The sequence below is a fragment of the Amblyomma americanum genome, chromosome 4 (assembly GCF_052857255.1).
Source record: "Amblyomma americanum isolate KBUSLIRL-KWMA chromosome 4, ASM5285725v1, whole genome shotgun sequence".
NCBI classification, from domain to species: domain Eukaryota; kingdom Metazoa; phylum Arthropoda; class Arachnida; order Ixodida; family Ixodidae; genus Amblyomma; species Amblyomma americanum.
Genome location: NC_135500.1, coordinates 20,752,698 through 20,768,050, shown reverse-complemented (window position 1 = coordinate 20,768,050; position 15,353 = coordinate 20,752,698). Strand labels below are relative to the sequence as shown.

At 47.4% G+C, this 15,353-nt stretch overlaps 1 protein-coding gene across 10 annotated transcripts in view; it reads right to left on the bottom strand.

Moving 5' to 3' along the window:
* The window catches only part of LOC144127822 (rifampicin phosphotransferase-like), a 685,750-nt gene that overhangs the window by 49,311 nt on the left and 621,086 nt on the right, over nt 1-15,353 (bottom strand). For 7 of the 10 annotated variants that reach the window (XR_013313574.1, XR_013313576.1, XR_013313575.1 and 4 more), the window contains one exon: nt 10,658-10,732. The exons of the other annotated variants lie outside the window; for them this stretch is intronic. Coding sequence is in view for 3 of the 7 variants with exons in the window: in XM_077660765.1 (XP_077516891.1) it covers nt 10,658-10,732 (75 nt within the window). In the remaining 4 variants the exon portion in view is untranslated. The remainder of the gene's footprint in view (nt 1-10,657; nt 10,733-15,353) is intronic. 10 annotated transcript variants of the gene reach the window in all.

The window sequence follows — 15,353 nt, the reverse complement described above, 5'->3', positions numbered from 1 at the left end:
GCAAGGCTTTCGATAGCATCTGCCACGTTCTTTTGCTTCATAAGCTTTCTACACTGAGCTTTCGAGGTTCGTTTTTACAATTGCTTACTTTTTTTACAGGATAGGCGAAAATATGTGTCGATTTCAATACTCCGTAGCAATTTCACGGCAATTACCTCCGGAGTCCCGCAGGGTACTATATTGAGTCCTGTGTTATTCTATGTATATATTAATGATTTTGCTAACAATGTGCTTGTTCTATTGTTTCAGTATGCTGACGACACTGTTATTGTTGTACGCGCAAAAAAAAAACACTGAGGCTGTAACAGCATTGAAGATGGCAGCTATTAAAGCCATGGACTGGTTTAAGTATAATATTAATGTGAATACTTCTAAAACGCAACTTTTGTTTTCATATCCCATTAAAACAACTTGAGTTCAGTCCTCCTGTTTATTTGCATAAATCCTCTTGACTTCATTGTAGCTGTGTACCAGTAAAATATGCGCATTCGGTCAGATATCTTGGCCTGATCTTCAACAGTGATCTTTCTTGGAACTCGCACCTTTTTGTTTGCCAAAGACTTCGAGCTGTATCGGTCGTCCTGTATAATATTAGATATTTTATGCTTTTTTCCGTCCGCAAATGTGTTACACACCCTCTCCTATAGTGTACTTAGATACGGAATCACTATTTATGGTCATTGCACGGTTCGCTGGCAGCACAGGTTGATTTCGCTTCTGCGTTTACATCTAAAGAATATCGCCTACGACCTGCCCTTTGGTAATAAGATTGACATTTTTAGGAGACTAAAGCTTCCCAGTTTTAACGCTTTGCTAACAGAAACCATTGTGCTTAAACATTTCTGGCACAGTCAGTTCACCATTCCATATGTTCCCGCATGTGATTTAAGACCGAAATGCCGTTACTGCATTCCTCGGTCCTCAACCCAGTACGGAAAGCGTACCCATGAATACTATGTTCCTGCCTGTTTCAATAGTTTGCCACCTAGGGTGTTCCGCATGACAACAAAATACACCCTGAAAAAAATTTTGCGGATATCTCCGCGTTGCATCCTGCCCCGTGATTATTTCACCTAATGTTACTGTCTTAATTTCACATTACTGTCATACTTTTTTATGTTGTAATAGTTATGTCCCAATATTTGTCTCTCAGCGCGTTAACTTTTTTAGTTGTTGCCCAGTTCGATGCAGCATCTCTATTTTCCTTTGTTTTGCCAATGCTCGCTGTCTGCCAGGCGCTGCCACTCAAGCCCTTTGAGGCTTTGGTAGACCTGCTTTTTGGTTTACGAGAATTAACATGAATAAAAGCACTATCCGTCTGTCTGCCTGTCCGTTTTCCAACGCACGTTCGTGATATGAATTGAGAGCCGGCGCGCACGGCGCCGCTCGATATCACGGCGAGCTCATGCACGAAACGTTGAAACGAGTCAATCGACATGCCTGCAGATAATAAAAGGCTCCTATTGGCTGTCTCGATCCCAGATGCCGCCTGTAGATGGCGTTACGAAGTAGTTTTCCGTTGCTCCGGCTGCCGCTGCGTGTAGTATACCACTTTTGTCTCTGATAGTACATCAGGGCGAGTGCCCACTTGATAGGAAAGCTCTACTGTTGCTGAAATTTCACTGCCCTATCGCCCTCCCTTCGCCTTTGTTTGAAACGAGCCCGGCGTGCGCTCTCAGTAATATCCTCATGCCCTTTAATTGCGGGACGTGATGTAGCTTCAGCCACAAGTGAGGGGCGGGAAACCGAAATAGATCGGAATCTTTATCACAAACGAAAAACTCTCTTCATGTTTTCTTCGCTTTAAAGACCTGGCCGTCAATTACGCGTCTCTGTAATGCTAAATATGAGCGCATATGTTAACGAGTTAGAATCTGTGGAGGTCTTAATAGGGCAGATAAATAGTTTCTGGCCGCTTAATCGCGGTTGACACATTTCAAAACCGCCCGGATCCCACCCCGTGATCGCGCACGCTACCGAGCGCACGCCGACCACGGCAGGCCTTGCTCTCAGCGAACAAAGGAACGACACATTGGCCGACACAAACAGGCATTTATTGCTACTAAAACAATAACGCCAGCTAGGAACAAAACACTGTAAGGAATCGAGATCGTCCGGCTCACCAGCAAGTTTACGAGCGAATGTTCGCCCACACAAGGGCAAGGGATACTCCGAAGCCGGACGGGGCGAGACACGGGAACAAGTCTCCCCGCCACTTCCTCGCCCCGCTGGCGAAGAGCGGAGCCGCGAGCGACACGTCCGTTCGTGCCGACGATCCCAGCCGAAGAGAGTGTACTCTCCCGTGTGCGCAGCATGTATGAATGAATGGATAAGGCTGAACCCTTTAAATCGGGCGCTGGTTCAAGCCACCTATCCATGACTTGTGAAATTTTGCTAGTGGTTTTTGGCCACCAATCCGGTAACCTTCGCTTGGTTAGTTCTACCCGCTCAAAATCTACTTTTCTTTCACTGTCCTTAAACCCCAATGCGTTGGATAAATCAGCCCCGCTGCTTTCCACTGCAGGGTGAAAAGCCTTTTACATAAAAGTATAAAGTGTTCAGCCGTTTCCTCCTCCTCTCCACAAGCACCGCACGTGTCTATCTCGTGGAACCTGACTCTATATGTCTTAGTCCGCAGAACTTCCTGCCTGGCCTCAAACAACAAAGTGCTTCCCCTACAGTTTTCATAGATATTTTCTTCGGCAATTTCCTGTTTAATGATCCCGTATGTTCCCAGTGCCGATTTCGTCAGCAGCCCTGCTTTCTACAGGACTCTCTCTTTTTCTTTAACCTTTTTTCTCAGCCGATAATTGCTGATTTGCCCTCCGACTGCGGTCCAGATATTTGGTTGTCAATTTTCTAGTTCACTTTCTCCATTTCGCGTCAACATTCCAATGTACAGGTATCTGAAAACGTTCCTAGCCCACTGCTTTTCCCCAATTTTTCTCATTCGCTCCTCCAATGCTATCTTCTCTGCTTTCGAATGACGCCCATCTCGTATCGCCCTGTACCCCCTGGTTTGGTGTATTGCCATGTGCTCCCAAAGCTAGCCTGCTTACGCCACGTTGTTTGATTTCTAACCTTGCTTGAACAGCTGGTTTCATGCACAGGACCACATTACCGAAAGTCAGAATAGGAACCATCACCCCTTACCATCCCTCTTACCACTTCATACCTATTGTAATTCCACAGTGTCATATTTCTCATGAAAGCTGCATTCCTACTAGCTGTATTCATTACATATTTTTCATGCTCTGTCAGATACTCACCACCGTTATTTATCCACACCCCAAGATACTTGTACTCATCCACTACTTCTAGCGCTAACTTTGTTCAATGCTCGCCGCCCTCATCCTTAAATATCATGTATGCAGATTTTTCCTTACTAAATTTGAAACCTAATGTATCTCCCGCTGTACCACAAATGTCTATCAACTTCTGTAAATTTTCCTTGTCAGCCATTAGCTCTATATCATCCGCGTAGATTAGTCCCGGTAATGACTGTTTAATCCAATCTCCTTGCTTGAAAAAAGAAAGGTTGAATCCTAATCCGCTCCTCTCTTGTTTGCTCTCTATAGCCCTTGCAGGTACAACATGAAAAACATGCTGGTACAACATGAACAAAATTTTTTTCCCATTTTATAAGCACTCTTTTACCTTAATATATATCTTTTAAAACATTAATTACTCCCTCTTCCACATACAATGCGCCCAGTATGCCCAACAAATTCTCTTGAATAACGTTTTCGTAGGCTCCCCTGTTATCCAGGAATGCAAGCCGTAAGGGCATGTGTTCCTTTTCAGCAATTTTTATACACTGTGTCAATGAAAATAGATTATCCTCCAACCTCCTTTGTTTCCGGAACCCATTTTGTAGCTCCCCTAACAACCCCTCATTCTCCATCCAAGCCTGCAGTCGATCCTTTATAATCTGCATCACCGCCCTGTAAATCACAGATGTCACTGTTATGGGACATCTGTCTGACGCCGTCGCGTAGCAATCACGCCGCCCTAGGCACCCTCCCTTGTTAGTTAAGGTGACTAACCAGGGAAAGTCACGTGGCGCGCCCCTCCTGAGGCGAAGCCGCGGGAAAGCAAACCATCCGGAGGAGCTGCGGGGCTGTCGCCACATCCCCCCCCCCCCACCTTAAATAGACCCTCGCGCCTGAAAGTACATGCTATGAAAGAGTCTCCGCATGCTCATGCACTTGAGGCAGGTCTTGCAGCGGAGGTCACGCCGAGAGCGTCCACGCAGACTTCCGCGCTGTTCCGAAGGCGGCATGAAGGTCTTCGCTAAGACGACTCGCATGGCCTGTGGACTACGGTGTCCACAGGCCCGCGAAGAGAAGCCTGGTTGAAAGCTGCAGTCCATGATGCTGCAGTCCATAATTCTGCAGCAGTCGCCAGGGCAACAGCAGCCGGAGGTGACTGCGGACTGGCCTCGCCACAGCTGCCCCGAATGGATGGGGCGAACAGGATGCAGGGCACTCCGTCGCAGCAGCGAAACGATGTCCCCCGGACAGCAAGCCTGTGCGGCTCCACCGGATGTGCAAAACTGTCGAAACGCTCTCGGCGTGCCTTTAAGGTAGGCCACAGGAGGGGAAACGGCGTCCGCAAGGGCCTCGTGGCACAATGCCTAGCTCGCTAGCAAAACGTATTGGGCGGCTGCCCAAACGCAAAGTTCGAGTGAACAAAGCCCTTTCTTGAGTAGGACGAGACTTCTCGGTTCCTGCGAGGTTATAAGAACTGGTGGGTAGCAAAGTGTACCACCTCTCAGCACCACAGTCCGGTGGTCGTGTCTCGTCTGACGTGGTGCCGGCAGCTTCGAAAAGCCTCGCTACCACCCCGACCACGACAGTGAACAGAACAAAAACCCGAAACGGGTTACGTGTGCGCAGCCACGAGGAGGCATCCGCTCTGTGGGGTGTTCCTACTCCGTTCACTGCACAAAGCAGCTTCTGAGCGCTCGGCGTCCATCATATCGGACGGTGTCGGAGCGCCCGGTGCCGAGCTGCAACACCAGCGAGCTCGTAGTGGCACCCGTGACCCTAGGCCACCCGGCTCCCGGAGCCGCGGCTACTACAGTCGAAAAAGAGTTAGCAGAGAAATATATATACAGAAAACTCGGACCACCCACGCGGTTTCCGTGCTCAATCGCTAGGCCTCGCGCTCGCTCGATGCGGACCATGTGGTTCGCGTACTGAAGAAACTCCAGAACAAGCTTGACGAAAAATGTGCTGAGCATGTCGAAAAGTTCAAACGTGCTGCAGCGCAATACACCTCGCACTCAAGAAAGCATGCCGTAGGTCCTAGTGATCAGACAGAGAACCGTCGAATGTTTCAAGAGCAGGCCCCACGTTGGGCTGCCAGACGTGGGGATTTTAATAGGGGAGATAAACAGTTTCTCTGCGCTTAATCGCGGCTGACACAGGACCCCACCCCGTGATCGCGTACGCTATCGAGCGCAAGCCGACCACGGCGGGCCTTGCTCTGAGGAAACAAAGGAACGACACTCTGGCTGACACAAACAGGCATTTATTGCTACTGCAACAATATCGTCAGTTAGCAATAAAACACGCTAAGTAACCGAGGTCGTCCGACTCACTAGCAAGGTTACGAGCGAATGTTCGCCCGTGCTAGGGCAAGGGATACTCCGAAGCCGGACGGGACGAGATACGAGAGCAAGTCTTTACGTCACTTCCTCGCCCCGCTGGCGAAGAGCGAAGCCGAGAGCGTAACGTGCGCTCGCGCCGACGATCCCAGCCGAAGAGACTGAGAGTGCGGTCCACTTGACGCGCAGCAATTAAACCGTCCGTGGCGCCCTTCCTTGCTGGTTAAGGGCACTAACCAGGAAAAGTCACGAGGTGCAGCCCTCGTGAGGCGAAGCCGTGCGAGGGTGCACCGCGGGAAAGCAAACCGGAAGCGGAAACTGCGGGGCAGCCCCAACAAATCATAGGCGATTGCGTACGAAACACGCAGTGCCGCATGGCTTCGACTTCTAGTTCCTCCTCCTACGCTTGCCTACCAAGACTTGATTTAGAGAAGACCTAGCGCAAAAACTTGCAACCACGAAGACAGAACAGACGAGACACAAGCGCTAACTCACAACTGGCTTTTTTATTGAAGCAGGATGCAGTTTATATACGGTGAAGCTTCAAGGGGAGAGAAGGGTGACAAGGAGGAGAAGGTGAACAAAGGGAACATCGCTTCGCAAAAAACAGGCAGGCAGGCAAAAAATCATACAAGAAAAAGTTACATGAAAACTGAATCTAAAAATTGATACTCTGAATCAAAAAGAGATAAAGAAGGGGTACTGATGCACCTACTGCCATATTTCTTGATGTAGAAAGCCTCCAGACTAACACGCGCCGTCTTATCAGTGCTCTTGCCAAGAATCTTCGTCTCATTCAAATCGCCTCGCACCCGTCGCAGCTCATTACGTGCGCAACCAAATGTGCGTACTTGTCTTTTAAGTCTGACAAATTTCGGGCATGGTCCCCCAAGCGCTCATTGATGCAGCGGCCAGTTTGACCAACATAAAACTTCCCACATGTTAAGAGGGATAGCGTAGACCACTCCTACGGAACACTTGATGAGCGGAGTGTCGTGCTTTATCTGGCAACCCCGCTTCTTAGAGCTGGCGATTCGGGGGCACAACTTTCCCAGCTTGTTGGGAGCCTGGTGTACAGCCACACGAGCTCATCGCTGCGAAGAGGAAATTGGCCCAAAAAGTAAGAGATGGAGAGAACCAAGACCGGTGCCTCCTAGAGGGTGTGGACTGTTTGAGGAACTGTTCACCAAGCCGCGTATGTGTGCAGAGCCAGAGATTGTTGAATGGTGTTGTTTCCTTCTTTAGGCAGAACAGCCTTAAGCTTCTTCAAGCTGACAAAGAGACTGGGTTTGTTGTTTTGCCTGACGAAATGTACAATCAGAAAGCGCGTGCGGTAGTCAATAAGAACTTTGTACAGGTGAAGAAAAGTGCTGTTAGAATTAAGACAAAATTCATTAACTTTTGTAAAGAGTTAAATCTTCAAACTCTTGCCAAGGATATAAAAAAGAGCAAAGGTAATAGCCTAAATGCATTCTTTACAGCCAAGACCCACAAGCCAGAAACCCCTTTCAGAACTATAGTCAGCGAAGAAGGTTCTTGGCAAAAAAATGTCAGGAGCTTTTTGCAAAAACATCTTAAGTTACTTGAATTGGACGACCCCTTTCTCACAAAAAATTCCACAATTGTCGCTGAGTACCTACGGGGTTCCGATGACATCGGCTTTGGGTTTTCAGTAGACGTGCAAGATTTGTTTTATTCGGTACCTCAAGACCAGCTTTTGTTGACTGTAAGGGAATGCATAGAAGCAAACGGCAACGTGTCTTTCCAGAATTCTTCAGGACTGCCGGTTGATAACTTTATCGCTCTTTTGCAGTTTTACCTAAGTGCTACTTTTATACATTTTGACAACCTGCCTTTTTTGCAGCGCAACGGTGTGTGCATAGGGTCCTGCGTGGCCCCTATCCTTTGCGATATATTTTTAGCAAAGGTTGATCAATCTTTAGATAAACTTTTTTATACGCGAGGGGTTGTTTTAAAGGTTTTTAGATATGTTGATTTTTTAGCACTTTTAAAAAAGCAGACACCCTTCACCTACCCTTCTACAGTAGGTGAAGTTTTGGATGCTTTTGACAAACATGGACTTGGGCTAACATTTACGCATGAACTTCCCGACACTAATGTTTTACAGTTTTTAGGTTTGAAACTAACATTCCTTGAAAGACACGTTTGCTGGGGCTATTACCCGCGTGCAAAAAAAGATATTTTGCCTTATGAATCTAGGCACTCCAAGATTGTTAAAAGAGCTATAGCGCCGCATTGCCTGGAGTCTTCTCTCAAGAAATCGTGCCCGCATCAGTTGCAAGTCAGCTTTCACAATCAGATGGGCCGACTTTCGGCGGCTGGGTTCCCCTGCTCTGTGTTGGTTGCTGTTTGCGAGACCCACCTCCAAAAACTAAAACACGGAACCTGAAGAAAGTCCGGAGAAGATCCTGCCAGGACACAAAAGCCGCTAGTTGTGCCTTATTTACACAAGACCTCGCACAACTTGAGGAAAGTGGCCAACAGGTATGGCGTGAGTGTCGTTTTTTCGGCTCCCAACAAGCTGGGAAAGTTGTGCCCCCGAATAGCCAGCTCTATGAAGAGGGGTTGCCAGATAAAGCACGACACTCCGTTTATCAAGTGTTCCGTAGGAGTGGTCTACGCTACCCCCTTAACATGTGGGAAGTTTTATGTTGGTCAAACTTGCCGCTGCATCAATGAGCGCTTGGGGGACCATGCCCGAAATTTGTCAGACTTAAAAGAACAGTACGCACATTTGGCTGCGCACGTAATGAGCTGCGACGGGTGCGAGGCGATTTTGAATGAGACGAAGATTCTTGGCAAGAGTACAGATAAGACGGCGCGTGTTAGTCCGGAGGCTTTCTACATCAATAAATATGGCAGTAGGTGCATCAGTACCCCTTCTTTATCTCTTTTTAATTCAGAGTATCAATTTTTAGATTCAGTTTTCATGTAACTTTTTCTTTTTCTTGTATGATTTTTTGGCTGCCTGCCTGTTTTTTGCGAAGCGATGTTCCCTTTGTTCACCTTCTCCTCCTTGTCACCCTTCTCTCCCCTTGAACCTTCACCGTATATAAACTGCATCCTGCTTCAATAAAAAAGCCAGTTGTGAGTTAGCGCTTGTGTCTCGTCTGTTCTGTCTTCGTGGTTGCATGTTTTTGCGCTAGGTCTTCTTTAAATCAAGTATGCACCAACTAGCCCAAAAAGAGGTGTTAATGCACTACCAAGACTGGTAGAACTAAATATATAATATAAAATAATAATGCATTGCTTAAATGGATAATCGGGTGGAAATTGAGCCTGTGCCCAAATACAGTTTATTCATTGAAACTATTCACTCACACAAGTTTCCGAACGGTGGCTGTGATGTGCTGGACAGGTTGTAATTACAGAAAACAAGCACAACTGCGATATTATAGCTCCCTTTTCATTTCTTGTCATTTCAGTTATTGGGGCGAGCCGGCGTAAGAGCAGCGATGAAATAAAATGACGAAGCACCGGTTGTATCGTAGTTTTCGCTTGTATCGTGTGCCTCAACTGATCTTATTGCACGGCTTTTGAAACCTTAACAGAAAAAATTGAGGAACAAGATATTTATTGGCCACGTGCGACTTCCATATGCCTAGCAACGTTTATTAGTGCTTTGCAATTCATTCTGAAGAAATAACACCGCCCAGATTCGATGCGCCTGATCAATTTCATTAGGTGCTGATGCGCAGCTGCCGTCCTCGGCTATATCGGAAACGTGCTGCTTTCCCACCATATATGGATTGCCCCAGGGAGCACGAAGACGTAGGATACCGTAAAAAAAAAATTGGTTTCCTACCCGCAATTAAAAAAAAAAACTGAAAGGGCACTACAAAGACGGCATTGGAGAAATGCGAAAGCATTAGTGTTTGCCGCTGCGTTGGGGGCTCCTAGTCGACTTTGTTAGCTCTTGTCTATATGGCATCATATGAAATGTTCTAGAACTATTTGAAAACCTACATATCTTCCTATGTATCAGACACCGAAATTCAGGGCTCCGTTTTTTGCTTGCTCTAATTGGTCGTGACGTCGTGACGTCGTCAGACGTATGGCATGACATCACACCCTTATGACGTCACGTGGTCTCAGTAATTAGCCACATTAATTGTCACCATTATTACCTGTGTTAATTACCTTGTTAATTACCAGAAATTATTACTCTCACTAGTTATCATTGATTATGATCGTAAAATCGCGTATTTAATGATGACTAATGTTAATGACCAATGACTATTATTTCACATTGTTCAATCACTGACTTTATATATATCACATAACCACACTTGCTCTTCATGTTTTTCGGACACATTTTGCGGGCACTTCCTGTGCCGACATAGCCCAGTCATGCTTTCGCATTGAAAGAAAACGCCACAGCAATTAGGTTGCCTGCTCTGGAGTTTACAGCGAGCGTCTAATGTCCTTCTAGCGATTAAGTTTTGGGTCGTTTCCTCAGTTTCAGTTTCTCACGTGTTTCCACTAAAATTTAGATACCATGCATCCACGGCCACTCCTCTACCGCATCCTGCCACAACAGGTCTGAGATGCAGTGGCGTGGAGAACTGATAACGTACACAGGGTTGCTGTTCGTGACAAATTCTTTAATATTCTCATTAAGTGTGCAGTTCAACCATTTCTATGCAATTTTAACTATCGGATTAAACCTCAAATTTTCGAGTCCCTCAACCAATCATTATTTCAAGTGCCATTTGCCACGATATGCAGGTTGCTCAGAAACCAGTGGTCAGGTTGCGATGCCTTCAAAAGGCCTGGTGACCTTTTTGTACCAATCACAATGGCCCATCAGGGCACTCTGTGACGACGTCACAATGTCACGTGACACTTATCGATCAATCAGGGAAATTTGCTGCCCGAGAAGGAGGAAATTTTGTTTTTTTGACGACAACCTAAATGCTACCGCATTAAAACTGCTCTTATGCAGCGCAGTGGAGCCCAGGAAGCGCGTCTTTCAACAGCACAAAGAGAGCAATGCCACCTTCGTGCACTCTCGAGAGTACGTACCGGTGGCGATCATCGTCGCGATCCCCTCGATTCCGACGACGCACGGCAAGCCGTACTCCCGAGCCACAACGGCGCCTGTGAGAACACAGAGCGCGGCATAAGCAATGGGTTAGTAAACTCTGCTGTGCACCTCCACACACCTCACGAAGGCATTGACCACCTCCAATTTCGCATGCCTCTCTGGAATACGCACGGGAAGCATGTAATTCAGGCAAAGACCATGTTCGAAGGTCACTGACCAGATCGGCACGAAAACGTTACGGTGACACGTAGGCTCCGCATCTAACGGTGTGACTTCAAAGCGTTAATTGCTCCATTCGCCGTTTCTCTTCGCACGTAGCCCCTTTTGTTTGTCCACATCCGCACATTTATCACAACACAGTTTCCCCATTCTTGTCTTCGAACTCTTCCACACAGCAGTTTGCGCACATAGTGTTTCTCCATTTAGTATCTCACTAATTAGCATACAACTATTTTACTACACCTATTACCACGTTTGTAAGCGTCTTTCAAGTTAAGCGAACCGCACATACACATCACCCCTTCTTGTACCTCAGCCAGAACGGTGTTTCTATATTGCCTAGCCCGTAGCGTGCCTTGCTAGCGACTCTATGGTCGTGGGTTACAATAGCGGCTAGAATTTATGGACACTTTTTATTTGCATAAAATGAATTACTTCATAAACTGAAGTCGCTTGAGGCGTGCGCCGACCTTTATATTGCAATTACAAGTCCTCCTTTTCAACGTTCTCCATCCAGACCTAATGGCGTGACGTGACGTGTCACGTGAATTTTCTGCAACGCCGATACCGTCGGAACGACGCCGTGTTGTCCGCTGAACGGAAGCTTTAACACTGTCGCGTTGATACTTACGTTTCGGGAGCGCTTCCAATCCGGTCGCTCGCTACAACTATAGACTAACCAACGCAACGTGTTCATGTTTTGAAGCAGTCTGTAATGAGTTTACTGACTTTGCATACGTGGAGTGAAAGCTGTGAGCGGTCCTGTCAGGTGTGCCGAAATGTGCGGGGCAGGCGGTCCATCGGCTCTAAAAGATTTGCCAATTAATCGGCCCCGCTTGCCTACCGTTGCACTCTTGTGAGGTCTGGAGTTGTAGATGGATAACTCCATCACCGGAGTCGCCGACAAGCGATTCGGTGTATGCTTGATCAGCCGCCGCCGACCGGATGCAGAAGCTGTCCGACAAAGTTCGCTTACTCTATTGCAAGCCAAGTCACGGCGGAGGAGTACCAAGAAGCAGGAGTGCCATTAACAGCGAACCAGGAATATCTTCTGCGCTGGGTGGTGCATTGCGAATTGACGGAAAACATAGCGCGATAAGGACAAAAGGGACGTGCTCAGCGCCCGTCTTGTATATGGAGTGTTTCTCTCGTATATTTAATCAGTGTGTGCGTGTGCGTGCGTGCGTGCGTGCGTGCGCGTACGTGTGCGTGCGTGTGCGTGCGTGCGTGTGCGTGCGTGTGCGTACGTGCGTGCGTGCGTGCGTGTGCGTGCGTGCGTGCGTGCGTGTGTGTGTGTGTGTGTGTGTGTGTGTGTGTGTGTGTGTGTGTGTGTGTGTGTGTGTGTGTGTGTGTGTGTGTGTGTGTGTGTGTGTGTCACTGAAAAAAACGGGGATCGTTTCATGCGTTGCCTCTCATGGTGCAGGTCCTTCAAGGTCGGTTCACGCGCACATTACATTGGCGACGAGGGTCAGAGGAGGAGGGGGCGTAACAGCCTTTTCGCTTCCCGTCATGAGGTTTTCCGCACCCGCACCACCGCCCCCATTCCTACCTGTTCCTGGCCGCCCGGCTGTTCCTTGGTCACATTGGGTGCGATTATTCGAGAATTGCATACTAGTTCCGGGAGCGTCTGATTTTGCTGCAGAGCGTCGAAAAGCCCTTCGTATCCACAGTCTGGGCGTCGAAGGCCAGCTAATATTCCCCACGCTTCCTGTGTCGCCAGAATGCTCCAAGGAAGGTGAGAACGCTACCACTAAGGATTTACCTGCAGACAGTCCGGAGGCATTGTTGCCAAGACAAAGACCATGCCTTCGCCGTATGCCGATGTGGTTGTAGCTTTGCGGAACCATTTCGGTGCCCAAACCAAGATCGTCGCAGAACGTCACCGCTTTCGCAAGCGAGTCAGCAGCCGGGGAATCTATCAACGAGTTGTGTTGTTGCACTGCGTGAGCATGCAGCCGCGCTTGAAGATGCGCTCCGTGATTAGTTCGTGGCAGGCATTTCTTCGCGACATGTCCGTGAGCGTCTGTTGCTCAATGGCGCGAGTCTTGTTTTTTTCTTTTCACATGCTATGATTTTGGCTAATCAGACAACTGAAGACGTCCAAGCATTTTCGTCTGCAAGTGTACACCACGTCGCTACTAAGAGCGACGCCTTCTTCCACTGATTTCGTTGCGGTTCTAATTGGCACTCTGCTGCGTCTTTCCACTAGAGATGTGAAGCCCTGAAAAAACACTCAATGTTTGGAACAAGAAAACCGGATTTTTTTCGTTTAATTTAGCCAAGAAAAAATTGAAAAGAAGTATCCAAAAATTTCTTATGTAATTTCAAGGTTTTAGGATTGCTTCCTTTCAGTCTAGGTTTTTATGTTTGCTTTAAAAACCACTACAACGCGTATCACTAAACGATTTGAGAGCAGTCATCATCGCGGGTGGCAGGTAGCGCTTTTCAAATGTTCGTGCTGCGAGTACGCGGGTTGAAGGCCAGCTCACATAGATGCTCCAGGCCGAACTTGCCAACACACCTTTTGTTTACTTCAACTCAGGGCTGAAGTAAAACGAGATGGCTGAAAATTCTGCAGCGCGACACACACTGCAGAAAAGAACATGAGCTGCTGCGTACGACGCGGGTTTAGCCAAATAAAAGCCCAGCTTGTTGGCGAGAGAGAGTGGGTAGGAAGGCCGTACAGTAACGCTACTCTAGATCAAGCGAGATGGATTCGAACTGCCATCTAATCAACTGTAGGCGAAACCAAGCGATACCATTAACTACTACGGCCTATGTCATCTAGAATGAACAAGGGTGCGCAGTGCTGCGATCTGTGCTCTGACAAAACAAACACAAGAAAGAATACTTGGAGCGGATGCTATTTCGTTAGCGTGGAAGACGGTCCTCGTTTTGACAATGATTCGCTCGCGGTCGAACGGTTGGGAAGACTTTTCTGTGTGCGAAACGTTCACTGGCGGAACAAAGCAAGCAGTACGCAAGTACTACGGTGTTCACCACGGATTTCCGAATGCCACATTTGACGAGCCATCTCTTGGTGAGCAAGAAGTGCCCGCTGGACATGAAGAAATTTTACGGCAAGGAAACAAACGCCAAGCATCCGGGTGGTGTGTCAGCTAAGTCATCAATTCAAACAAGTGAGTCACAACTCTGGAGACGCGATGAAGAGCAGCCATTGCCAAAACGAATCATGAGACGGTTTCTGGAAGCCCGTGCAAAGCTGTCTGCTCCTCATTACACCAATTTCTTCTGCCATAACCTCATTACAGTCTGACAAAATAATGCTCTGCTGTCTGACGTTCCGGAAGCCTTCCATTCCATTAGAAACGAACTAGCAGCAAACCTGAGGACCTCCGTGCTGATAAGCGAGGAACAGACTTGAGCGAAAGAAATCGTCAGCAGGTGCGAAAGCTTTGTTTGCGACCAGTCCACATTGCTGCTAATTTTTGGATGCATGATACAGAGAAAAGCATCTAGACGATGCGCAGATTGCGGACAGCTATGAGTGGATATCTCTGCAAGCAGGGCACATTACACTGGACATCCGTAAACTGACTTCCAACGTAGCACAGTACAGAACGTCCGCAGGAATTTGGTCCAAGACAGGGGTCTGGGACTCCGCGGAGTTCGTGGGGCCATCTACCCGGTGGCAAGGCCTCTGCACCAACGAGCCGCTAGCTCCTCTGGCTTATGCAAGGTATATTGCTGGGCCAGTTGGTAGTTGTGGAACACCATGGAATTGCAGCGCTGGCAGACAAGGACATAAAGAGAACACACACACGCAATTGCGCTCAACTGTCAACTTTATTGTGAACATGTGTGACATTAACACAGGGCATTAACACGCAAGCGCATCTACTGCACAGATATGAATGGACAATCTTTTGATAATGCATTCAGGGAGGGCTCAATCACGACAAGACTGCAACAGTAACGAAAATCGCAAATTGGTAAAGGCTGGGTCAAGAAATGCCAAACGCCAACGCATAAACACGGTAACAAGGGAAAAGTGAGGCATAAACATAGCTGAGGAGGCATAAAAACAAGCGAAAAAATTACTATAAAACCAAGTTAAAATGACATTGATGGGCAAACACTTAACACGGCGAAAATTCATGAAAATATAAAAACGTATGAAAAGAATGGAGGTCAAAAATTAACACAGCCAAAAATTAAATGAGGCTAGCAAAACACGGGTAAAAAAACTAAAATGAGGCAATGATAACAGCCAAGAAATTCAGTGAGGCGCTACTAACGAGTAAAAATAATAATGTCAGTAAAGCAAAAATTAACAGCCCCCCCCCCCCCAAAAAAAAAAAGATATATGATGAGCGCTTAGCTGGGTGAGGAAAGGGTTTAAGGTGGATTTGAATCCGGTGTAATCATACTGACCCATACAGGTATGTCATCTCTTTTTCTAGGATTGCTACTGAAGGAATGCCAATGCAGCCT